Source organism: Diabrotica undecimpunctata, chromosome 1 (assembly GCF_040954645.1).
Source record: "Diabrotica undecimpunctata isolate CICGRU chromosome 1, icDiaUnde3, whole genome shotgun sequence".
In the NCBI taxonomy this organism is placed as follows: Eukaryota; Metazoa; Arthropoda; class Insecta; order Coleoptera; family Chrysomelidae; genus Diabrotica; species Diabrotica undecimpunctata.
The window spans coordinates 208,677,105-208,704,484 of record NC_092803.1 but is presented as its reverse complement, the minus strand read 5'-3'; the positions used below and the strand labels follow the sequence as shown (position 1 = coordinate 208,704,484).

The window sequence follows — 27,380 nt, the reverse complement described above, 5'->3', positions numbered from 1 at the left end:
TAAAAAAAGGAATGGTTGGCTCACGGAGGCATTGATTTAGAAAATATAGTCGGCAGCGAACGTGTTTAAATTTCAATCATTGGACTGGATTATTTCAGGTTCCAAATTTTGACTAATCACTTAATCTTCTAAGCAATATACTTTTATCACTTTTGTTTGTATGTGTATCAATCTTACTTTTCTAACTTACGCAATTAGTTTTCTATAATTACATTACTACATTTTAATTAAAAATATTGCATAATTACCAACTTGTTATTGTTAGAGTTTGTTGTTTTGAATCTCTTGGCGACTGATTTTATAATCAGTGCTGTTCTGCATCTTAATTGTTATTTCACGCATCAGTTTTTTCTTTGGCATTGAAGACGTACATATTTCAAAATCAATTAAATGTTTGTCTAAGGTGCATATTCCAAAATAATATATTATAAATTATTTGTTAATGTGTGACAGGTCGCTAAAGGGTCAAAATGTTCTGATCTGGAGTGAAAATAATTTGTATTTACAGTACCCATTGACATAAGCAATTTATTTACTAAGTAGGTACTTACTCGATCTAAAAAATAAATATAAACTTTCTATTTTCACTCACTTTTCTAAATAAGCAGTTTTAAACTTTAAAAACCCACAGTAGAGGATTTATATTCGGTTACATAAAAAGGGCTGCTTTAAAATATTAACAAATTATGATCTTAAATAACTGTTTTATTTGTGAAAAAACTTTAAATAAAATAGAAAAATACTACTAAAAACGAGGGGGGGTTAAAATATAAGAAAAAACAGAATAAAACAAACAAAAGATAAAGATCGCGAAAAGAAAGATCACAAAAGATAAAGACCTCTTCAAATATGGTCGACCCATACAATTTTAAACAACCTTTTAAGACACCACATTACGAACGCTTTATTGCGGTTTAACGATCTTACTCTTAAGTGACCAGGTCTCGCTACCGTACATTATTATTGACTATATGTAGCATTTTAGGACGCGACTACGGAGACCCAAAGGAGTTTCGCGCTGACAAAGGTAGTTATTGAATTTCGTAAAAGTATTTCTAGTTATTGCTACTCGTATCTCCATTTCTTCATCGCAGTCCTACTCACTGTTCAAGATCAAATAGAATCGCTCGGTGCATAGACGATAAGAAAGCAATGCTTCCCTTCCTCGATCACTCCCAGAGTGCCACATTTTACTTGCCAGAGTTTTATTTACTAGCTCTTGTCATTCTTCCATGTTTTCTGCTATGATAGATGTATCATCAGCATTTCACATTATGGGAATTGTATTTATTTATTTTGATACTTTTTTCATTCTCTTCAAAAAAGTGCCTCTCGTGTTCCTAAACCGTCTTTGAAACTAAACAAAGTATGTAAGTAGGACGTATTGAAATCGCTGGTTAATTAATTAAAATAATAAGTGATTAAATAGAATGTAATGTAAGTGTAAATTTTGAAAAACACTTGGCATAACTCATAAATATTAACTGTACAAAGAAATCACTTACTATTTGTTGAAATGTGCTAATTGGCAGGCTAGAAAATAGCGTCTAGGCCAATTGGTGGATATAGATGATCGCCATACAACAAGCAAACACTTAACGGTCGATTGTGATGATAATTCTGTGATTTCTCCCTAATAATTCATGACCTAATAATAAATTTCAATCTTCGTGTTATTTTTTTCAGATATACGATTTCTATCGTCCACGCCAACTTTCATTGGCAAATCAAAAAAAGATACAAACAATTACAATCGTTACACCAACAGTTAATTCTGTTTAGAACTGGCTTAAATATACCCTTGCCGACGAAAACGCACAAGAACAAAAGAAAATCTCTTAAAATAACTAGGAAAAAGTCGAAAGGCAGCAAAAGAAAAATGGCCCTACCGAGGTAAGTTAAACTGTTTATGTTTTTAGCACCTGTAATACTGCTTCTAACATTTGTATTGCGTTTTGATTCGCATTATTGTTTATTAGTAGGGATTAATACTTTGTTCTGTACTTCCTTCCGAATTTTCCTACTCCTAGTTTTTGGACAAATCAGCTTTAAATTATCCATTTGCCAGTTTTAAATAAAGTTTTACAGCTATGTATATCTTGATCCATCCAGGACGCAGACGAATATCTTCTGTTTTTGTTTACATTGGTCCTTGTAACGTGATCTGAACAAAATACTCTATGAATATACAATCCAAGTATACTTAAACTTTTATTTTAAATAAAAAAATTTTAAAAATGGGAAAGGGAAATAAAATCTTATATTCAAAAAGTAAGAAAAATTGTACCTTTTCAGACTAGAAGAAAGAAAGTTATAGCGAAAAGGAATTAATGAAATTAGCACGGAATTTTAATACAGTGGTACCTCGACATTCGAGTTTAATTCCTTCCGTAACCCTCCTCGTATGTCAAACTGCTCGTATCTCAAAGCAATGTTCCCCATTGAAATTAATTGAAATGCCATTAATCCATTCCAACTCCCAAAACTTTACAAGAAAAAGCATTTATTTTTTCGTAACGCTTTGGTCGTTTTCACCCGCAGATCTTTGAAGGTGTGTTGTTTGTTACTTCCTTTCGGCATATTGCGGAAATGAGTTAGGCAAGTTTCGTTGAACAACTCCGATGCACGACCAGTTGCAACTTTTTCGGGGTGATTTTTACCCATGAACTTTAAAACTTTTTCCCACGTTCCTAAGATCTCCTTCATATCCCTTGTAGGTATAACCTCCTCCGTCTCTGGCTGCTCTTCAAAACCAATTTTTCTTTTAACCACCGTATGCTGCTGCAAATGTAGATCGTGTACCTCCTAGGTTGTCACCTCCTGGAACTTTTCCTCGACGAGTGCGTTCAGATTTCTCTCATCCATCTCCATAACCATGGATTTTCCCAAAGAAACAATTATCTCTCTATTCGGGTTCCAATCCTTCGGCTCCCTTTAAGCTACAGCCTCAGGCCACATCTCCTTCAATGCAGAGGTTAAGGTCCTCGTTGTAACACCCAGTCAGGCCTGATCAATAATTCTTAGGCATGTAACGATGGTAAAGTGGTCCTTCCAGAACTCTCGAAGGGTAAGGTTTGTGTTTTCCCTCACCTCAAAGCAGCGGCAAAAAATTGGCTTGATGTACAACTTTTTAAAATTAGAAATCACCTGCTGATCCATTGGCTGCAGGATAGCAGTGATATTGGGTTGTTGGTAGAGAACCTTTATAAACTTAAACTCTTTGAGTAAATCATCTTCGAGATTTGGTGGGTGAGCAGGAGCATTGTCGAGGACGAGAACGGCTTGCATGAGCAGACTGTGTTCTAAAGATATTTTTTAACAGAAGGGTCAAACATCAGGCTTGTCCACTCCACAAAGAATTTCCTGGTGACTCACGTCTTCGGATTTGCCATCCACATAATTTGCAATTTTTCTTTTAAAATCTTATGTGACTTAAAGGCCGTGGCATTTTCCGAATGGTATACTAGCAGAGGCTTGATATTGCAGTCGCCACTCGCATTGGCGCAAAGTGCTAGTTATTATATCCTTCATGGATTTGTAACCTCTTCCGTTATGTAAGTCCTCTTCAGCATCCTTTTTCAGAGAATCCTTTGGCTTCTATCAGTTCGGAAAACGTTTTGATATAAAACAGCTCCTTGAAGCTGCTTCTCTGTCACCCACACTATCAGTAGTTTGTTCATCTTTTCATGAAGAGAGGTTAGAGATTCTTGTAATGCCCCAACTGGTGTTATACCCTTTATCAGCTCCTTCTGTTTAAGCACAGTACATATCATTGGTGTGCCACGGCCCTACATCCTCGTCAAATCAATTACTCGCACACCCTGTCCATGTTTTTCTATGATTTCATGCTTTAATTCTATAGTCATGATCTTCTTCTTCGGGCCCATGGTTATAAAAATAAATGTGATAATGTTATGTAATTGTTAAAAAGGGTTACGGTAATTTAAAAAAAAAACGCGAACTCAACTTATCAAAAATGCTTTCAAACGAAACAAGCACAGAGGGAGGTCTAGTCTGAAATAGGAGAAACTGTTAGACGCTGTACACGACATTAACATGCGAGACGCATGTTGGGGTCGTATGCAGTGGTGTAGTGTAAGATTCCTCGTGTCTTAAATCTTGCTCTCATCTCAAAGCAAAATATCGGTCGCTCGGTGGCTCGTATCTCAAAACACTCGTATATATCTCGAAGTACCACTATATACGTATTTTTGTGTATAATTGAAGATTCTGTGCGAATACCGATTATTTAATCAACTGTACTTGTCCAAACTGTGACTCTAGAGTTATTTGGCAGATCACAATCGATTCTTTGAGTCTGTATCGTCTTTTTAAGGTGCTGTCTTTCCAAAGTTAGCTACCATCATAATTATTTGAACTCTGTTCACTACTGCTCTAAAAAACTAGTTAAACGAGTAATGAAACCACTCTCTGAGATTGCGCCGCCATGACATTAGTCCCCTTCCAACGCTACGCTTTCCTAAAATCCTTTCCTGCATGAAATTCTACTTCCTCTGTTCACGTATTTTGTTCCTCTCATTACGGGGCCAAGGTATTGTAGCTTTCGAATCATTATTTCATTATTGAGTTCTGTTTTCTTTGAAATTTTTCGAAAGACTTCTTCATTCGGTACGCTGTCTACGTAATATATTCTCAAAACTCTTCTGTAAAGCCACATGTCAAAAGCTTACAGTTTTCTCATTATCGCTTTATGCCTCCACTATATAAGCTAGGAGGATCGCTACACCCTATAGGAAGATACTAAAGTTTTGTTACAAAAAAAAATATTTTATTTTCATAAACGAGTTATAAGTAAGCATATCAGCATTAAGGCAATTTGTCCATTTCATAGGTACACTCCTAATAAACTTTATCCTTCCCTGTCTCTCTACAATTGTTTAATATATTTTTAACAGAAAATGCAGGGGATAGTTTTCTATTTAAGTTTATATTTTTAGGTTTCCTAAAAAACCGGAGGTTTTAGTAACTTACGATCGAATCGGTAACAGAATGAAACAAATCGAAAGTTATTTAAACAACTTATTATCAATACCGATTTACAGGAATCACCCTGCTACCGTAAGCATACTTTTTTTATTTTTTTTTGTTGCTATATTGTTTCTAGATATATTACTCATCGTCGGTGTATTTAAAATTATCTAGGACAACAAGGTTATTGGCATTTTTACGTAATTCACTAATCTAAACTGATACGATTATTTACATAATTATAGAAAACGTTTCTTTAGTTTCGTGACAATTAAAAAGTCATATTATTACTATAATGTAAAAAAGTGACTTTTATATTTTTATCTGCGGTTGTTTTAATACGCTCGTGTATAGAAAATAAACCACTTTATGATGCGGCAATAATTTTATTGGATTAGAGAGTTTGACTTGTTTATTTTTATTTTTAAATATAAAAAGAAGTATAACAACTTCTACTATAGTTTATTTTTATGAACGAGAGAGTAATTAGCATAATTTTAACTGGTAGCTCCGACCACTCCATGGGCGTGCTCAAGATTAATTGAAAAATTACTTTGAATAATTGTAAAAAATAAATGAATTATTTCAGTGTTATAAAGTGTTATGTGTATGTAAACAAAAGTGACCTCTTTTATCACACACTATATTAGAACTGACTGGCCTACATTAAAAAGGGTTTTAAAAAATTCACATTTTTTTTAATTTTTAAAAATTACAAAAGAGAAAAAGAGATTTTAAAACCGTCTAAGGTATGTTAAATAGATGAATAAAAATATTAATATAAAACTTACAGCTACTTGTTACAAATCCAAATCAGATTCAGAAGATGAACTTTCAGAACCAAGATTTATAATAACTGGCTCGATCATTTTATCAGTAATATTGTCCAGCTTCCACATTTTTTCCTCTTCTTTAATAGTGTGATTTACTGCTTTTCCCAGTTTTCAGGTTTTACATTATTTACGGCCTCCAAAAACAACTGTTTAACATCATGAATTTTAAAAGTGGTATTTTTTCTTGAAACTTCACTCTTTATCTGTGCCCATACCAGTTCAATCACAATGATATGGTGGGGATCTAAGTACTGTCATTCCACGATTTTTTGCAATTTCATCAATTTCGTATTTTTTAAATTTTTCTTTATGAAGGGCACACAACGAATAAAGTTCCTTTCTTATAGATCCGGGATGGTACGTAATATTTTTTGAACTCAGCCAATTCTGCAAGTCTTTTTTTAACCACTTGGTTGTGGGCAGTCCTTTTATAAGTCTGGAGTGATAACTTGCATTATCCATTACTATTACACAGTTCTTAGGAAGAAGATCTATCATTTGTTCGAACCATTCTTGAAAGACATCAGCGTTCATGTCTTCATGGTAGTCACCGGTACGAGTTGATTCAAAAGTTAATAAACCACCTTCAACAAAACCGTCTGAACTGCCAATGTGTACTATTATCAGCCTGCGTCCCTTTCCTGATGGTGGGTTTAAACCAGTAGATAAGTTATTTACAAAAGCGTGCCTTTGACTTGTAACAGTTTCATCCTGCCAAAATTTATTTGGTGTATGACCCTCGTTGATCCATGTTTCATCAAGATAAAATATTTTGCTTTTTAGGTTTCTCATTTCCTTTATGGTTCTTAGAAAATGTCTTCTCCATATGACAATATCGCTTCTTTCTAATAAAATAGACTTTCTGGGATTCTTTTTCCAGCGGAAGCCTATTTCTTTTAAAAGTTTCCATAACGTACTTCGACTCATTTCTGGGTAATCCTTATCATCTCGAACTGAGACAAGAACTTTATCCAATGTTGGAAATTCTTGTCTAAAGAAGAATTCATGCACTTTCCGTCGAAGTCCTTCTTTAAAATAATATTCTATTTGAAATTTTGGTTTCCCTCTGTAAAACTCTGTAAATCGTAGATTTCCCAACACCAAGTGTACTGCTAACTAACTCAACGGTCTCATCAACACTTTCATATAAACGTTTGTCTGTAAATGATTTAAAACAATTAAATATTAATGTTTTTTCATTAACTGTTAGAGGACCAATTTTTTGGCGTTTACACGGCACTTCCAAATTTTCCATAACACTAGTATACACAATAAACTGCACCTTGCAACTGAAGTACCTACTTTTAGTGAACTGTTAAGAATTTTGAATACGCCACTTGGACCTTCCTATATACAAAATGGAAAAACCCACTATCACATTTTCTGTGGAATAAGTTTAGAAGGTAATTATCTAGTCAATTACTGTCGTAGATTCCTGGAATTAAAGAATTAAATGTTTGATTGTTGAAACCCTTACTTCGTGGAATGCACTCATTTCAGATAAAATAAAACGTCTTATTTTATCTAAAGAATTAAACTTTATTTTGCAAATAGGCAAAGAATTAAACTTTATTTTGCAAATAGGCAGGTACTTATTAAACTTTTATTGGTTATACATAACCAATAAAATAAACATCTTACATTTCTTGCAAATTCATTAGTACTTATCAATACTTCTGTAAACTTGTTGACAAATATCTGTTTTTCATTGAGTCACCCGTATCAACAGTTTAGGGATTTGCATACATAATTTATTGTTTTATTACTCTCTCATACATAAAAATACACTATACTACTTTTTTTGCAGTAGATATATCTAAATTAAAACAAATTTATTATTGCAAGAAGAAAATGCATTATTTGCTAGCAAGTTCAGGTTCCTTTCAATCTTAAGTAGTTATAACTCCTTACTGCTTGACTTTTTTATTTTTTATAAAAAAATCTATGATTACAAACTTGACTTCAAAATTACGGTGATAATATAAAAAAAAATCCTGCTTGGTTAGTTTTTTGTATTTTTTTAGTTTTTTTTTGTGTGCCGTATATGGCACACGATGCATTAAAACAAGATTCAACAAGTAAAATTAATAAAAAAATGACGTTTAGTTAGGTTAGGTTCACTACACCATAATGGAAGATGACCATATCCATCTGTTCGTACATCTTGCATTGGAATATCGGTTGCTGGATCCCTTCTTTTCTTGTTTTGTCAATTTTCCATAGCTCCATACGGACGACCCCTTTTTGTAGTAAAACCAGCTTTATTAACTTTGCAGAAACACTCTGCTACTGCCATTTTTAAATCTGCCAGAGCTAAATGATTATGCTCATTGTCACTTCTTCTTCAAAGAATCCACGCATTGACAGTCATCAAATCAATAATATGGAAAAATATAAGCATGTACCATTTTTGGATCTTAGTTTGATTCTATAATATCCCAACATTGAATCCAGGAGATCTACTCCCCTCATATACTTGTAGATCGTTACAGTTTTTGGACATGGGACCATTATATGTGTCTTATCATTTTTCGTAAACCGCTTAACGTCAACTGTTGGCATACTCCCAGTATATGTTGATAAAATTTGAATTTATTAATGTTTGTATTTTGAGAACGATTTCCAAAGTGGAAATTGAAACTTCAATAAACGTATTTTAACCTTTAATTGTGGCTTATTCCCATTTAAATAGTAATTAATTTAAAATGCCACAAGAAAATAGCTTCAGAACAATATGTTGATAAAATGTTTATTAATTTGTGGTCATACCACAACAACATGTAACAACAGATATTTTTGTACCACCAATTGTGGCGACTTTCTCTACCATAGCTTCTCGGCCGTTCTTTTTTAATTCAGTCTCTTTTGGCATATTACTGTTTGGCACTCTGTTTATTCTAACTGTTTCTAGTGGTAACATACCCTGTTTCGTTAGATAAATTTGCAATGGGACGCTGTTGAACCAATTATCAAAGAATATTTTGTGATTTATAAGTCTTGGTACTGTTTCTGTTAGCCGAAGAACCACATTGGAACTTACCCCTAAATCAGGAAAACCATCGGGTACAACATTAATTTGGCTTCCTACAAAAAATTGATAATCGTAGGAAAATCCGCTGATACCACTAAGAACAAACGCCTTATATCCCCATTTGTGGGGTTTTTGCGGATTATATTGTTTTATAGATGAACGCATCTTTGTTGGAATTATCTGCTCATCTATGGCTAAAAATTCCTCTTTCGGAACTTTAAGTAACTGATTCCTTAGCTTATTTAGTAGCGGTCGGATTTTAAAAAGTTTTGAAGCTATTTTCTTTAGGCATTTTAAATCAGATACTATTTTAAATAAGCCACAATTAAAGGTTGAAATAAGTTTATTGACGTTTCTTTTTCCTCTTCGCAAATCATTCTCAAAATACAAACATTAATAAATTATTAATTCAGCTGTTAAACAGCTTCAAAAAAGTTTTTGGTTATTGGCTCAAGCTATTTGTTTCAGGCCTTGCCATAATTCATTGAGTCGATGGATTTGTTTAGTTCTAGTATTAGTAACTATATTACTAGTTCTATCTTTCAAATTAGGAGCTTCTAATTATTCTTTATTTTTGCGATCTTGAACTGGGCTTTCCGTCCAGTAGGAACTGGTGAGCTTCTTGTTCTGGAATTGCTTGATCTCAGTGAGGTCGCAACTAAACTTCTTGAAGAGTGTGTCGTATCCATTCTGTCCAAGGTATACATTTCCTTTGTTTACCGTATTTCGCTGAGTATTTCCATCAGTGCTCTTCCACGCGCTATCGTTTGTTCGGTGAATTGGTTTTCCTTATATAGTTTGTTGTATTTGGCCAAGATGGTTTTCGTTTCCTCGGAAAGGTCTGGTATGAAATGCTGTTTAGGCCTTTGGGTATCTATCGCCTTGGTATTTTCTTGACTTTCTCTACAAAAGTGTAGTAGTCATCTAGGATATTCTGTCTAGGGTCGGCCATAAAGAATAGAAATGAGAGAAATAAGCGGCGCAGGGCCGTCATTTGAAACATGGGTAGTAGGAACGGGGCTACTGGTATCTGAGACAAGGCCCTCGTGGGACTACTCTACTCTCATTCTATATAATCACTAGTAGAGAATTCCGGTGGGATGTGTCACCTTCATCTAAAGACGAACTCGTAAAGGCATTACTTCTGCCAGAAAAGGATATAAAATCGTGCTGGTGCGAAAACTTAACGTCACGCCCACGGCTTTTCTCTAAAGGCAGTTGTGAGGCATCTAATTTTTTTTTTGTTCTTATTGCTGCCTACACATATATCCTTTTTGGTTTATGTTAGGTCTTTGGGATTTGTTTGTAAACTTTTTTGCTGTTTAATTAGCATGTAATTTTCAGTCAAGGGTTCCAAGTAATTGGCTTCTGTCCCTTTGTTCAGCAAATCTGCATCATTTTTTGTCTCAATGTTACCTCCAAGCGATGCTGTGGCTATTGAAATCCCTACGACGAACTGAGTATTATGAATTTTGCAATATTGAGTCTGCTAGTAGTTGAGTTAGCACTTCTACGCCTTTACTATCAGGCACAGTCCATCTTACTGCATGCATGCATATTCGTGTCTATGGGTTCACAACATGTAATAAACATTGTCAAATATCATGGTGAACCGTTTTCCTTAGCTTACTCTGTATATTTTAATGTAATTAACTATTAGCTAACTACGATTTTGTCAATTTGTCACACTTTTTTAGATAGAGTTTTTGGAAGTATCTCATTTATCGTTTGTTGAAGGACTGGGACTGAAAGGTAAAGAGGGGTTTGTTAAAAAGCGAACGGGAAGTACACACCCCGGACAAACTGGGTGCGTTTTCTTCGGACTGTGCCACTGTTTTTGTTGCATAAGGTGAGTAGTCTAATTAATATAATTAATATGTTGATCTAAATTAGAATTTATAAATTTTATGCTCTAAAATACAAAAATACGGATTTTATGTGACGATGAAGTGGTTTAACCAGGCAAATATTGGACTTTTTTTTTTATTTTCGTTGTGATCGTGACTAGCACGGGCTCTTACAAGTATTTCAAGTATTTTCGCCAAATAACGTTTAAGGCCAATGTAAGCAAGAGAACGTTGAGCTCCAATTGTACACTTTATATTAAGACAAGAATGTACCTACACCTGAGAGAGCTAGACGAAGCCACTTAATAAGAGAATCAGCTTTCAATTGCATACAATTGGAGCCCAACGTGGAGCATTGACACATAATATAAATGAGGAGAATTTTAGAGCACGAAAATTGGAGAGACCAGATTAAAGATGGATTGCTTGTTCTTCCGCCCTCTCACTTTTATATTACAAGCCTCGACATTTATGTCACGTGTCGAATATCATATTTCAAGCGTCATCTGTAAAGCGTCAACTGTCAAATCGTTTTCTTCTTTTATCTGCCAAATCGAATTATTTTTCATCTAATTATAATGAAGGTGCTTTTAAACGCCTATACAAGCAGCAAAAATGCAACATTCTCTTATTGACATTATTATTGTTTTTGTTTTTTTCTACTTTATTCTCTTTTTCGTCTTCCTATATTAAATCCAAGCATCTTTAACATTAATTCTTCTAAACAGTTCGTATAGAAACAGAACGTTTTTAGTATTTACTATAAGTGATAAAGGTTTTATTGTTTATGTAATTCTTCGATTAAATTTTTTATATATAATTTTTCTACTTTACACTTAATCAATATTTATATTTGCAATATTTTTTATATAAAAATCTTTGCTAATTATCATATGCATGTTATTAAATATAATGATAACCCATTTGCAGTTGATGTTTAAAGACAAATTAGCCAATAATAATTTGTTTATAATATGTTTAGTAAATTTTGGAGAATTAATTTTAAATACAAACGCATTTATCACAGAAGTTGATTTTGGTTGTGACGATTTTAACAACAATCATCTACATTTTTTCTGTCTTCATCATCTGTGAGTAGGATCGTCTTCCCTAATCAGATTTCTCCATATTAAGTTAAAATTTTACTGATATCGTATCACTCGTTCTTACGTTTATTTCTCTATTAGCAATTATATCGATTCTCTGAAGGTTATTACAAAAAATAAGACATTTTCACAAATCAATAAAACAAATCATCTAAAGAAGTATTGACAGACTAAGACAATATGTTCGGATTCCTCTCTAATTATAATCAAATTTTTCGGTCCAATAATGGATCTGTGTCGTTGGCCAACCGTAAATCATCGAGATTCAAGGTTGAAGAACATCTAGAACTTTACAGAAGGTCCAAAATTTTGGTGTCTGTCACAAAAGCACAGTGTCTGACTATTTATATATAATCTGATCATTCTTTGGCTTACGGCTTTTAAATAAATAGAGACCAGCTTGTATAACACCAGCATTGAACCAGATTCAGCTAGTTACATTATACGACATATTTTCTCATTATTTTTATACACTTTCGGTTTCAATTCAACAAATAACTTTGATATTAGTTACTGTTACGTTAATAAACTTTATTATTCGAAGAGTGAAAAGGTATGGCCTAAAAGTTTTAATTTTAATTTTAATTTTAATTGAGATTCTGAACTCACTAACGGTCCACGTCCCTTAATAAATCGCTGGCCAACCATAGATCATCGAAGGTGTAGGTTTTGTTCGAAACAGGACATTTTGTTCGTTTTACGGATACTTTTCTCTGGATTTTAGCCTGTTCTTTAAGTGGTTGGTTTTATGTGGCGTTCGTCTGGTTTGCTTAAACTTTTCTATATATACAGTAGCTGTGCTGTGTTCTTTGGTTAACGAGAAGTCTGCCGCTTAGAAGGTTGATTGGGATAGTTTTCATATATCCTGTTCTTCTTCAAGTCAGTTTTCTTATTAAGGTGTTTGTGATGATGACATTTTATCTTATGGTGCTTCTATATTAGAGACCTATCAAAGTATTTACGTTGGTCCTCTCTTCTCTTGTTTGTTTTTAAGGTATTCGAATTGAAGTAATTTTCCATGTGTGTTTTGGACATATTTTCTAGGATACCTTTGAGCTCTATTATTGAAGTTCTGCAATAGCCGGATCGTCGGCATGTATACTATGCCTTGCTCTCTTAAGGGCCAGGTAAGTACGCTTTCTTGGATCAGGATGTCTTTTTGTTTACCTTCCTATTTCGCAAGGCTTTGTTTCCTTGTAGTGACTTCGCTATCTATGTCATCAGAGAGTTGAGGAGTGAATATTGTCTACCTGAAGTTAAACCTTCCCCTAAATGGGATAAAAAGACTTCTGACTAAGGTATACACATTTATTTCCATAGGCCAATTTGTAATTTGTGAAGAATATCAAGGATACTACGTTGTTTCTTTTGTTGCCATTAATTATCTTCTAAACAACTTATCTTCATCTGTTAGGAATGTTTTCCCTTTGCTATATTTAAGTCGTCATCATCATCATCATCAAGCCTTTATTTATCACGTCCACTGCTGGATAAGGGCCTCCCTTAAACTCCTTTAGAGCGCAAAACCGTAAAGAATGGATGAGTTTTAAGGGTTTATCTTTAAGTGGTGTTTCGATATTCACTATTTCTTTGATTCTGTCCGTTCTTATGTAATCTTTAAATAATTTAACTGACTGTGATAGTGCCTACTTTACCTTTTTGTCTACTCTATACACTTTCCACCGTTATCGCCTTCATTCTTCACCATTTCCACATATTTGTACTATGTAGTATCATTAATATATTCTATAATAGTTCGAACATTTACGACTATTGGAATAGAGCCCGCAACTATATTGATACATCTGATGATACATATCAACTATCTCAAATCTAAGTTGCAAAGTATGAGTTGAATTATACACAACGGGAAACAAATGATACGATGACTAAAGGACTTATTATATAGCTTTGAAAGCGTCTCACATAATATTACACAGTAAAAATATGGATTCTTCGCATTTGTATTATTAATTCTACCAGATGAATAACTTCGTTCACGTCTCAGAGAATTAAGTAAGATACTACCAGTCAGTGGATGTTAATATAATTAAGTGGTAGAGAATGATTAAAACTGATCCTTTATTTCCATCGTAATCCATTAATTCACAAATTTTAAACAAAACTACTTTTAAAACATAATGACGGTATTAGATTTTTGTTTCGATATAGCAGCGGCAAGCCGCTTATACGTATTTTGACCTCTTTAGGTCTCCTCAGCGGTATAGCCACTGCTCTGAATACTTAAAACTACTTTTCTTTATTATTTAGGAAACCGGTAAAACACACTAATCGTTTTTACTGTCTATATTTTGCCAAGGATTAGTACGAACTGGTCATTTATATAGACACTTATTATAGAAACAAAGCTGATTCACTTAATTTTAGCAGATGTGTATATGCCGGCAACTGAATTTATCTATAACTTATAAAGACTCTAATCTAAGCAAATGCACCGACCTAATGTAAAACACGAATATTAGCCTTAGCAATTAAAACACTTTGATATACGACAGAACATAAATGTCATGTACTGACATTTGGTTACGATTTTTTTAATGGCTAGGTATATAGATAATGAATATAAATATGTACTGATATATTTCAGGTTGCAACACATCTCTCACGATCTGATGTGTACGCGATACGTAAAACGTTGGTTCTTCGTGAAAGATACCTATTTCGGTTACATCAATCCAGACACGGGACGGATCAAGGCGATCGTTTTGTTCGATCAGGGATTCGAAGTAGCGGCCGGATTATACGCTACTGGAAACAAAAACGGTTTTCTGATTCAGACCTTAAGCAGAGAGCTCAGATTCAAGTGTTGGACCAGGAGGAAAAATAAAGAATGGACGGATCATTTGAAAGAAATCGCCGCTACTACAGGTGAGTCTTATTTTGTAAATATTAGTGTTCCGTTTTGCACCCAACACGGATAGTAATTCTAATACATGTTTGGTCCTTCGCACCGGATTTCCCAAAAATTGATATGCTTTGTACTTTATAGATACACTTCTAATAATTTTAGCCATCTCTATTCTCTACAATTAGGTTGTTTGATAAGTTTATAGGTTTAATAAGAGATAGGTTAGTCGCTTTTCTCTTAAGAATTGTTCTTTTATATGGCCCCTCCTTTATATTTCTATTTTGGCCTGTTCCTGTGGTTTTAACACATCTTTCCTTATCTGGACTCTTAGCTGCTTCCTGTATGTACTCTAGTTTTCTAGATCTCATGAAAATTTGCTCATCTTTTTCCTTATTCTACTTTTTTCCTATAAGAATTAAATTTTCGTACTTTGTATCTCTTAAAATGTGGGTATCTCACCCTAGTTTAGATATATAGGAATATTTCGTAGAGTTCAAACACTACCCTACTCTTCTCTATCTCTACGTATAATCTTTTCGCCTTTTTGATTGTGCCTTTTAAATAATTAAAGCCCAGATTGTATATTTACAATATTTACAAACATTGAACGCGTTCGGTTAATTAAGCTATAAAATGTTATAAACTCTGGTTTTTAAGCACTTTCGGTAGCAAGTAAACATAGAACTTTATAGCTACTATGTGTATAAATAACTTTACTTAATCATATTAGAGATGTAATAAAAAAATTTTACCACTTCGTTATCATATTATGGTCACTACCGTAGTAAAATGTGTTTTTCTGATTTCTTTTAAAGTTTTTTATTATGAAAACGTTTCTAAAAATATTTCCGGCCTATATCGATAATTAATTCACAAATTTTAGGTATTGCGATATAGTTTCCTGAAGCCGAATTATTTTGTGGTGTTAAACCCACAGCAGGAAATTTTAACTGTTATTTCCGGACTCGTTACATAATACTTGTGAAACTTACACTATAAATTTGTATATTTCGAATATAAATGCTATTTTGTTAGAACGATCTCCATAATTAAAAAAATACAATGTGCCACTGACAATTGGCCAAATCATTCTCTGAATCCAGAAGATCTTCAAATTCTGCCTACCTTCAATTCACCTACTTCTCAAAAAATTATATTTTCTGTTGATTCTTTATTGAAGGTTCAATCCTCTAATCCATAAAGAGGAAGAGAGAGTACATAACGATTCACTGTGCTCATTCTCGATGCAAGAGATTGCTCTCGTGATGTAAACAATTTCTTCATTCATGATTTTAAACTCACCTCGCTGATTTTATACAAGACATCAATACTTGTTTGTATTGAAGATTCTAGTTCATTGAAGTACAAAGATATTTATAAGATCGAATCTGTTCAGCTGGTATTCTTCTTTATCCATCTAAAATTGCTAATGCCGTCTTTATATTCATTCTTCGAAACATCGATCCAATAATATCATGGCTGATGCCTTACGTCATTGACCTACTAATATATCTTTAGCCCTCTCGATCGTTGTTTAAATATATCATTTGCTCCTGAGATCGTTGATCGTTTTTCACTTATGCCCAAACGGGAAAAATTATCTTGGTTATATATACAGGTGTTACATCTGTATCTTCCTCTTATTTTCGGGCTTGAGGTCGGATATATCGGTTGTAAGGTTATTTAATTCATCCTCAAGAAACAAACAGAATGTGCGGACACCGAACAGTACTCATCACGTAAATAAAACAAAAAACACAACATACTGTGTATTAGCAGTAACTATGCTATTCTAATGACCTTTAAACATTCAATGAATTTAAAGTCATATAAGATTACGAATTAGATGTAACATTTAAAATGTACCACTTTATCATATTGTGCTCATTTGTTAAGACTAGGAGCATAAAGACAAATAAGAACTTAACAATAACAGCCACTGAAGAACACCAGTGGTCCAGTAAATTAAGAAAGTATAGATTAAGGCCAGAAATATTTATATATGTATATTACGGTTTAATCAAGGTCTTAACTAATGAGTAAAACTTTTTACATCTCTTACCGTAGTACTAATCTATCAGCCGCATCCATCCACTCGCAAGACTGCAAGTCATAGATTCGTTTTTGATTTTATACTGATACGTATTAGTTTTATTTTTCTGTCTAGCTTGAATCATAAAACTACTAAACTATTCACATCGACGTGTGTCCCGTGGCCTTCTGAAGCATATATGTATATATATAGGTATTACATCTGTATCTTCCTCTTATTTTCAGAATGTGCGGATATGGAACGGTAATTATCACGTAAATAAAACAAAGAACACAAAATACTGTGTATCAGGAGTAACTGTGCTATTCTAATGACATTTAAACATTCAATGAATTCGAAGTCATACAAGATTACGAATTAGATGTAAACCAACGAATTAGGTGTAAATTAGGTGAATTTAAATTTTACCACTTCATCATATTGTGCTCATTGGTTAAGACTAGGAGCATAAAGACAAATAAAAACTTAAGAATAACAGCCACTGAAGAACACCAGTGGTCCAGTAAATTAAGAAAGTATAGATTAAGACTAGAAATATTTATATATGTATATTACGGTTTCATCAAGGTCTTAACTAATGAGTAAAAAATTTATAATAAAATCCTTTATAAAAAGGTATATAAAAACCCAGTCGGGCTATGTTAAATAGACAAAACGTTTTCGGAATAAATAACATAGCTCGACTGGGTTTTTATATACCTTTTTATAAAGGATTTTATTATAAATTTTTTAATATATGGTATACAGCCAACTACAAGAACTTAGTTTCCTTGTGGATTTTAATGAGTAAAACTTTTTACATCTCTTACCGTAGTACTCATCTATCAGCCGCATCCATCCACTCGCAAATTCGAATTCGAAGTCATAGATTTATTTTTGATTTTATACTGATACGTATTAGTTTTATTTTTCTGTCTAGCTTGAATCATAAAACTACTAAACTATTCACGTCGAAGTGTGTTCCGTGGCCCTCTGAAACATCTAGGCAACCCAAGAATATTTATAGTTATCGAAACTGTTAGACACTAACGAAAACGAGATAGACACAGTTTTAAACTATATTTTATGCCAGCTTTACTCTACTGCACGCTTATAGATATGTTTCCCATTTTCTCTGTAATACCGATCGTAAGTAACTTTTTTTTTCGGATGTAAAGAAGTTCTAAACCTAATTATCAAGATAGCCCAGATGAAACTTTCGAACACTAAAGTTACCTGCGAAGATAACTCGAGTATTATTCGATTTAACAGAGGATAGTGACAGGACGGCACATATCTTTTTAATTAGAGAGAGCATAATCCTCTAAGGTAACGCATACCAACTCTCTTCCGCTCTGTATCTCTCTCCCTCTCGATCTCCAGCTATCTCGCTGCTCCCTAGCTATCTTTTACAATATCTCTATGAGTGATGCTCCCTTTTCTCACTCTAACTATTATCCTTACTCTCGCTCTTTTTCCTAGTTCTCAATCTTTTTGAAGCGAAGCTTCTATACTAACGTTGTATTACTTTTCCCTCTATAATAAAATGCTGAGGCTAGCGTCACAGAACTAGCGCCACAAGATGGATTCGTCACTGGTAGCGTCATAGAATAGCGTGTAAAGTAAGGGAAACCAACCCTTACTCTCATTAATAAGTGTAAGAATAAAAGAATAGTAGCTTAATAGATTTAATTGATATATTTACCTACATAGCTCCCCGTTTACAGATCTTAGATGAAAATATAGGTATGGTAATAAAATTATCTCATTTGCTTCTTTTTAAGTTTCTTTTTGGAGGTGTTAGATGCTAATAGTGTATAGAAACCAATCTTAAACACTGGCAATAGGTTTATACAGGTTAGGTTTAAATTGTTGAAATATAGGAAATTTAGTCGAAAAAAAACAAACAAGAACAATGAATATACAGTATTGAAGACTTCCCAAAATTACGTTGAAGTCCCAACGGAAAATAAAAATTTTTGGCCAAGAACGAAATTGGGGATAAAATAGTTATTCGAAGATAATAACTAAAAATGAAACGTTTATGACGTTACACGTACTTATCTAATAGATATTCTTCATACAGTACGGTCAGGTTAATACGAACGGATTCGGGGAAACGGGTTGTTGGAATGATCGCATCGTTCGGTTTACCTATGACTTTTTTATTGCGAGAAGAAAAACTGCACAAACACAATGAAAATGAGTGAAAATGCTTTACCTATATAAATTTCAACGGGGAGCAGTAAAAAATCTTTTTCTGGACGCCTGGTCTCGTTGTGCTGATCAAATGCTCTGTCTTTTATACGCCTCAGAATCATGATCATGATGCTGTTGAGCTTGTCTTCTGCCCAACTGATGGCCGTGTTCAGAGCTTTAACAGCTTCAGCAACAGAACTAAATAATATGTAGATGGGCAAGGAAAGTAAAAAACCGATGTTCGTCATGTTTATTCATGTAGACTCAATCGTGGGGGCGGCAGGGGGGAGTCGCGTGAGCCCGTTCGGACGACCTTGAGTTCGGTTTAACGCGACCGTACTGTATACATATATTTTATTTTTAATTTGCAAAATATTGATCTGTAGAACTGACTAGTTAATCTTACTTTAAGCTAGAGAATTCGTTCAACCGAACAGGTATCACTCCTATGCTCCGATACGAATCAACGTCATGGCTTCTTGGTTCGTCGACGGGTCGACGTACATGTCGTCGGTGGCGGATGCTCTGGAAAATGCCAAAGAAGAAATTTTTATTACCGATTGGTGGCTCAGTCCCGAAATATATCTGAAGCGGCCAATCATCCAAGGCGAATATTGGCAACTGAAGAGGATATTAGAACGGAAGGCGGTAAGTAAATACGCAACTATATTAATCTTTTATATAAACTTGTATATTTATATTTAGGATCAAGGAGTTAAAATTTACGTGTTACTTTACAAAGAAGTCGAAATGGCTTTGGGTCTAAACAGTTTCTACAGTAAATATAAACTGACGGAAACGACGCCCAACATAAAAGTCCTCAGACATCCCGATCATGCCAAAACCGGTATTTTTCTTTGGGCGCATCACGAGAAAATGGTGGTAGTAGATCAGACTTATGCCTTCGTCGGAGGAATTGATCTTTGTTACGGACGATGGGATGACGACAAACACAGGTAATTATACGAAATATAGGGAGCTTTCCCCATTACTGAGGATTGTGATTTCTTCAAATATTCCTAAAAATGTTTCTCTATTTTCCCCTATCTTCAGCTGCTTTGAGAACTTCGCAGAATGAGTTCCCAGCTGAAATCTTCATTTGGTCGGACCCTCTAGTTGATGATCGTCCTCTTGATATTTTCCCCGAAATGTTCCCAGAAACAATTAATCTCTTCAAAGTATCGTTACCTCTGCGAACCACGTAACTGAAAAATTGCAAAATACGTTGCGGACATATTGTGGACAGGTTTTTTTTAATCTCGAGTTGGTTTAGAATGGAAGTTATGCGCAGCATTCTTCTCCAACACCACATCTCAAAAGCATCAATTTTTTGGCGCTCGCGTCTGTGAAGAGTCCAAGCCTCTGCCCCGTATAGAAATATTGATAATACATGGGCATTCACGAGTCCCATCTTGATATTTTGAGAGATAGATCTATCTTTCCAAACTTTAGTTGGGCGACTCATCGCATTTTTTGCCATAACAATACGTCTCAGAAGTTCTGCTTCACAGTTACCATCGTTAGTTATACTAGACCCGAGATAGACAAAACTGTCCTGTATTCCGGTATTCCTTTAACATGTTTTTCATTTGAATAGTGTGGAATCTGTCGACCACTATTATTTTTGTCTTAGCTTTATTGATTTTCAGACCAACTTTATTGCTTTCGTACTGAACTCTTCGCTGGAGATTAAACATTTCTTGCTCATTTGCTGCTATAAGTGTAGTGTCATCAGCTAATCTTAAATTGGAGATTTTCCTACCAGCCACTGTTGCTCCACCGGCCAATCCATCTAAAGCCATCCTCATGACATGTTCACCATAAATGTTGAATAAGTCAGGAGACAACACGCATCCTTGTGAAACATCTCTCTCGGTCTTGAATTGGTTTGAGAACTTCTGATCTAGTCGTACTGTTGCTAATTTGGACTGGTACAGATTTTTAATCTTGCCATGAGATTTTTAATCTGTACCAGGTGTCACCAGGTGCATTGGTGTGCCCATTTCTATTCAAATGGACCACAGATTTATCCAGCTTACACAATCAAATGCCTTTTGGTAGTCAACGAATCATATAATCGTAGATACTTGAAATTCTCTAGACTGTTCAATGAGTTATCTAAGATTCAGGATTTGTTCCCCTGTACCTTTACAAACCCCGCGTGTTCCTGAGGTATTTGGTAATGTAGATAAGTTTTTTAATCAGTTTTTGATGATATGCAACAATATTTTACAAGCATGTGATATTAGTGACAGTGTGCGCTAGTTTTCACATCTGGTAGTAATTCCTTTTGTGTGTAGCAGGATATAAATTGAAGTACACCGATCAGTTACAGTTGCAGTTGAATGTAGGTTCAGTGTGGCCGTTGGATGTAGCTAAATATTTGGACGAAAGCTGAATGTGTGGGTGTAAGTTGAACTAGTTTCAGGTAGATGTTGAGTTCTTCATGTTAGCCGCTATGTTACTGATGCAGTTTGTTCTCTGTGTGGTACACCACGTGGTTCGGGAAGGCCGACCAAAAAGGGGACAAGAAAAATTTCAAAGACCTGGTGTTAGCGACATCAGAAATTTTAAAATATTGCCTTGCCATGAGGTTTTTACAAAATTACAAGTTTTTTATAAAGAACATACTTAGCAGATGGCTAGGATTACATAAATATAATTAGTATTAGAATAAATTGGTTAAATTAAATAAAAGATCCTAGCTGCATACACCTACATAAAAGTTGAAAAGAAACTTAGTTTAGAAAGGTTAGCTTATTAAAAAAAGAATATTATGTAACTTACCCCAATGGAGATTTAAATACAATATAAATGACTTTCGGAACAAAAATCCCACTTTAAATAGACGAAAGAAATACATAAAAAGATTCCCTTTCTTCAAAAAGAATATTTTGAAATCAAACTCACAGACGGACGTCAAGAGTTGCCATGTCTATGGTTAAGCTAACTAAAGAAATTGAAAAATAATGATTAGAAAAACTATTAAGTAGACAGAAAGTTGAGCGCCAACTTAAGAAAGATAACAATGTGCCTACACTCATATCATTAAGTAATCTAAGTCGCTTCCTATAGGGATGTTGCTTTCAAAAGTGTTGCCGATTTTACCAATTATAAATAGCAATATATGGGGTGGCGGATTAGCTTTACTGTTCTTCACATTCACAAAGCATCAGGCTAACAACATTTGCCATTGTTCTAATGCATCCATTTCAGCTTGCAGCATGTATACACCACCGAAATTATCTTCTACTTTTTCAAATCTTTCATTCACTGTTTTCAATCATTTTTCCACCGTATCTAATTTTTCCTTTACATCTTCTTTGGTGGTATGGTGGTATGTAGATTGTCGTGAATGGTCCCCATAATTGCCTTTAAATGGTGAATTTAACAGTACTTAACCTTCATACAACTCTTTTTGCCCAGAATTTATCATGCACTTACCTTGAGTATATTTGCTGATATAGTCTTCCATCATTATTGTAAAATTACTTATGTTTTTGAATAGGATTCTCTAAAAGCCTCGCGAAATTCATTTAATAATAGTCTCCCGTTTTATACCGCTGTCGCGGCTTTGGGAGTATAGCAGGGTAGTCTGCTATATCTATGGCCTACGGTATACAAAGAAGGTAACATGGCCAGTGCTACGCTTCAACCGTCTATTTTTACCCCTGGTTTTACCCAAGGTACTCATTTTTATTCAGGCTAAGTCGACCTGGGGCCTATAGACATTTTTAAAATGTCTAGATGTTCTTGCCGGCGGTAGGATTCGAACTCCGGACCACCGGCTTGCGAGGCAAGCATCCTACCGCTTGCGCTACGCAGGCCCTTTCGAAATTCATTTATTTACCTATAATTTTCGGTATAAAGTTTTTTTGACAGCACAGTCTTTGAATATGATATTCCAGGATCATAAAAATGCAAATATGGTACTATTTGGCTTCGAGTATACAAATTTCGTAACCTAATCATCAATTTTATTCTTTCTCGTTTAACGACTTTCTCATCTTTAACGACTACTTCAAACAATCACACCTATGACACAATTTGCAACGACTTCTCTTGAGACAGTTGCTGATTGCTGGAAAAATATTACGATAGATCTTTTTCCTTTATGATTGATAGCGTTTGTGAGAGAAGTCGGTATATTATATCCTACATCACAATCCATGCCCACGGTCGAATATCGTGTTAGAATTACTCCAGCATCAAGCTTCCTTTCCTCCAGCAAGTTCCTGGTAGAGGTAGGATAGGAATATCAAAAAAGATCCGGTGTGAGAGGCTTAGGCAGGACATGTCTGAGAAGGGGATTGATATTCTTATGACCCTAGATGGGAAGCTGGAATTAGAAACAGAATGATGATGTTACTTCAGCGTCATGTCAACACCGAGTGAGTGCCTCACTTATAATACGACAGGGCGTAGTTTGTGACGTCAGGCTCTTAGCTTGTAATGTTTGTGTCACACCGAGTCAGCTCCTCACGTAAAATACGGTTGTTAACGTGGCTTATGACGTCTGTAGGAATGATTTTTAGCTTCAAAGTGGGAGTGGTGAGATATTTCAACCGATATATCTACTGAGACATTTTTGCTGTAGTTTTTGTATTTAATACCAGATGGTTATTGTGAATTCGTTTATTTAACATATTTGCGTAATATCTTGGATACATATTGTAGAGTTTTGTTTAAAAAAAATAAAGAAAACTGAGTATTTTAGGTTAACAGATTTGGGGAGCATGACACCTTCCGTGGACGTCACAACTATTAAGAAAAAGACATCGAGTGTACCGGCCGGTGAAACGATTTATCCGATTCCAATACCGTATTACATGCAAAAACACGACGTACAAGAAACTGAACCTAACGAAATGGAGGTGAAACCGACGTTACCTCAATTAGAGCCGGGCGATCATTTGATAATACCTAGTAAACCTCCAGTTAAGATGAACACCCCTGAACTAGAAAGAAAACATCACAGTAACGTTATTGACAGTTTAAAAAATAAAGGGAAGGAACTAATCCATTTAGTTTATACACCGCATGAACATGAGATGTTACGTGAGTCCGATTCCTCTATAAATGTGGTAAGATTCAATTTTTTTTCTTCTTTTTATTTACTTTAATTGATTTTTCAATCCAAAATACAGACTAAAAATTCAATATCAGAAACTGATTTTAAGTAGCTCCAAATATTCTGAAAAATTCATCACGTAAACTCTAATTTCACTATTTGGGAGAGTGAGTCGTCGTTTGAAGGCGTAGAAGTGGGGAAAGACGTATGAAAATCCAGTGGCGTTCACTCACTTTTATTTCAACGTTAATTATATTATATTGTTTAAATATTATTGTTCAAAATACTCCACAATATATTTATCTGGTTTTTACTGGAGTTTCAATCTCTATATCCAAAGACCGTTTTCAAAGATATAAATTATAGTTATATTTATTTTATTTGTTTATTATTATATATTTATATATTCTTATATTATTTTCTTTTTTTTTTTCTTAACTTTAAAAACGGTCTCTGTAATAGAGATCGAAACGTCAGTAAAATAAACATGTAAATAGATGTATTGTGGCTTATTTCCAACATTCTCCCTAAAAATACGGAATGCCACAAGCAAAAAGCCACAAAAAAAAATAAATATTGCTATCATTTGTATATTTGAAAACGATCTCTTTATATAGAGATCGAAACGTCAGTAAATTAAACCTATGAATAAATATTTTGTGGCTTATTCCCTACTGTCTCCTAAAAATACAGAATGCCACAAACAAAAAGCTATAAAAAACAAGTAATTTTGCAGAAAGCTTACTGATGCCACCCGGTTGCCGCGGAAGTTACGCTAAAACGTCTTTTGACGTGACCCGCCCTTAAAGAGTTACACAATGAAATGTTTTTAAAACAAATTTTAAGACAGTTTCCACACCACCCGAGAGGTATGTCTTGTGGCGCGTTACTTTTTTTTTAATGGGTTTTGGCCATATTTTCCCATTAAATAAAATAAACAAAACACTTAAACAGTATAAAACAAAACAAAATAAAATCCTATAAAACAAAATAAAATTCTATAAAAACAAAATAAAAATAATTTTGGATGTAACAAAACATTGTTCTATTCTAACACAAACACTATACACACTTACTATGTTCTTCTCGTTTTTTTTTTGTTTTTGGTTTTTTTATGCTGATGTTCCTACTAAACTATTAGAAAATATTATTCGCTGTCTAAATCTGAAGATGTAGTGCTGCTATCGCTGTCATTATCTTCACCTGGTGTAATTATAATTGGCTCTAGTAAAACTTCGACATGAGTGTCAAGTTCCCACATACGATATTCTTCTTTAATTATGTGGCCTATACATTTAGCCCATTTCTCTGGAGTTACATGGAGGATTGCTTGAATCAAAAGTTCCGTAACTTCGTTTAATTTGAACGTTTTGTTATTGCGTGCTACTTCTCCTTTCACTTGCGCCCAGATAAGTTCAATGGGATTAAGTTTGCAATGATAAGGTGGTAGACGCAGAACTTTGACACCATAATCTTTTGCAGTTTCATCCACAACATATTTAAGATATTCACTTTTCCTTAACCATGCAATGTCAAGTAGTTGAATTTTGAGCATTGATTCTTCGTATGCAATCCCCTTTTCTGTAAGCCATTCTTGAATTCTCCCTTTCCGCCATGCCGTCGTCGGTAATTGTTCTAGTCTGCGGCTATGATATGGCGCATTGTCCATAACAACCACAGACCCAGATTCCAATTTTGGTAAGATTCTCTTAAACCAGCGCTCAAATACTTCAGAAGTCATTTCTTCATGATAATCACCTGTTTTTTTCGACTCAAATTGAAGCAAACCATCATCAAGGAACCCTGTATCACTTCCTATATGGGTGATGATTAAACGCCGTCCCTTTCCTGATGGAGCCTTTAATCCTGTAGACCAGCCTTCTATAAATGCTTCGCGTTTACTTTTTACATTTAAATCTTGCCAAACTTTTCCAACTGTATGACCTTCGTTAATCCAGGTTTCATCCAAATAATATATTTTGCATCCAGTGCTGCGAATTTTTCGTATTTCTTCTAAATATTTTCTTCTCCACAGAATAATTTCATTTTTTTCTAATAGCATACTTTTTCTGTTGCGTTTTACGTATCGAAAGTTCATTTCGTGCATGGTCCTGATTAAGACCCTACGAGATATCTTGGGTAAAGAGTCATCATTTTCGAGCTCTTGAGAAATTTTTTTCAGTGTTGGAATTTCACTCCGAAAATAAAATGAATGAATTTTTCGACGTATAATATTCCTTGTCTCGTCATCCAAAACAATGCTTTTCCTACCTCTAGTTTTACCTTTTTCTTGCTTTTTATTTTCCGATGTATTTTTAAGTACACGATAAATACAGCTAACGGATACTTTTGTTAAACTGCTACAAATGTCGACCGCTTGGCTAACGTTTAATGCCATTTTTCTGCCGACAATTCCTTCATAAACGTTTCGTGTCATTACCTTCTCTTCGTACGTTAACATTTTCTGTCTCTTTTGCGGCTTTTCATTCTTGGAATCAACATCAGAATTTTGCTGTCTTCTCTTGGAACAACTCGGTTTTCCGTCCATTGTATTTCAATAATCTGGATATATACTATATATACAATAATTTCAAAGAATATAACTAAATATTTACTATAAAACGACAAACTATAACACTCTTATTATCAATAACACGTTTTATCAATACTACAATACAGTATTGATAAAACAGTATTGACAACAATAAGTTTACAAACTTATCACATAAAATATACTCACAAAACACATGCACTATTTACCCATAGAAACACCAATGTTTTCTTCGTTCATTTCTTCGTCAAAAAATAATAAAAACTAGTTTTACTGCATGTCTGGATCCGAATTGTAAAACCGAGTTCCCTCGCTAATTCCAACATTGCCAAACGATTGAAAAATAATGTTTTAAAATATCGATTTTTATTTTATAAATTTAAATACGTAACGAAACGGAACATATAAATAAAATTTATTTCATTACAATTTTGTGCTTAATTTTTACTATTGAAAAAATCATGTTTTTTGGTATTTTTATGACGGTAATAATCGCTGCGTGGAAGAATACAGGTTTTGTATGACCATAATTACTACTTGTGAACAAGATTTGGCTACACTGTATGACAACTTCTGGTCAAGTCTACTATAGAGAAGCACAAATAAATATACTACTTTATATATTCTGTAATTTCTTATGAGGAAACGCAAATTGCAATCGAGAAAACAGGCAGTTTTCGAGGGCCGCTGTGTACATTTAAATTTGAGGATATTCGGCGTTTAAACTATGAAATCACTCTTCTGAATTGAGGGTTTCTACTATAGTAGCTTTGAGATCTTTTTACAAGTTCTCTCATACAATACCACACAATAAATAACAATCAGAATGCTCACTCTCAGATGCCGCCTTTT

At 34.2% G+C, this 27,380-nt stretch overlaps 1 protein-coding gene across 3 annotated transcripts in view; it reads left to right on the top strand.

Moving 5' to 3' along the window:
* The window catches only part of Pld (Phospholipase D), a 384,903-nt gene that overhangs the window by 338,022 nt on the left and 19,501 nt on the right, over window positions 1-27,380 (top strand). For all 3 annotated transcript variants that reach the window (XM_072521096.1, XM_072521094.1, XM_072521095.1), the window contains exons 4-10: window positions 1,687-1,893; window positions 4,959-5,079; window positions 10,551-10,702; window positions 14,415-14,695; window positions 19,319-19,554; window positions 19,612-19,862; window positions 23,624-23,990. In XM_072521096.1, coding sequence (XP_072377197.1) covers window positions 1,687-1,893; window positions 4,959-5,079; window positions 10,551-10,702; window positions 14,415-14,695; window positions 19,319-19,554; window positions 19,612-19,862; window positions 23,624-23,990 — 1,615 coding nt within the window. The remainder of the gene's footprint in view (window positions 1-1,686; window positions 1,894-4,958; window positions 5,080-10,550; window positions 10,703-14,414; window positions 14,696-19,318; window positions 19,555-19,611; window positions 19,863-23,623; window positions 23,991-27,380) is intronic.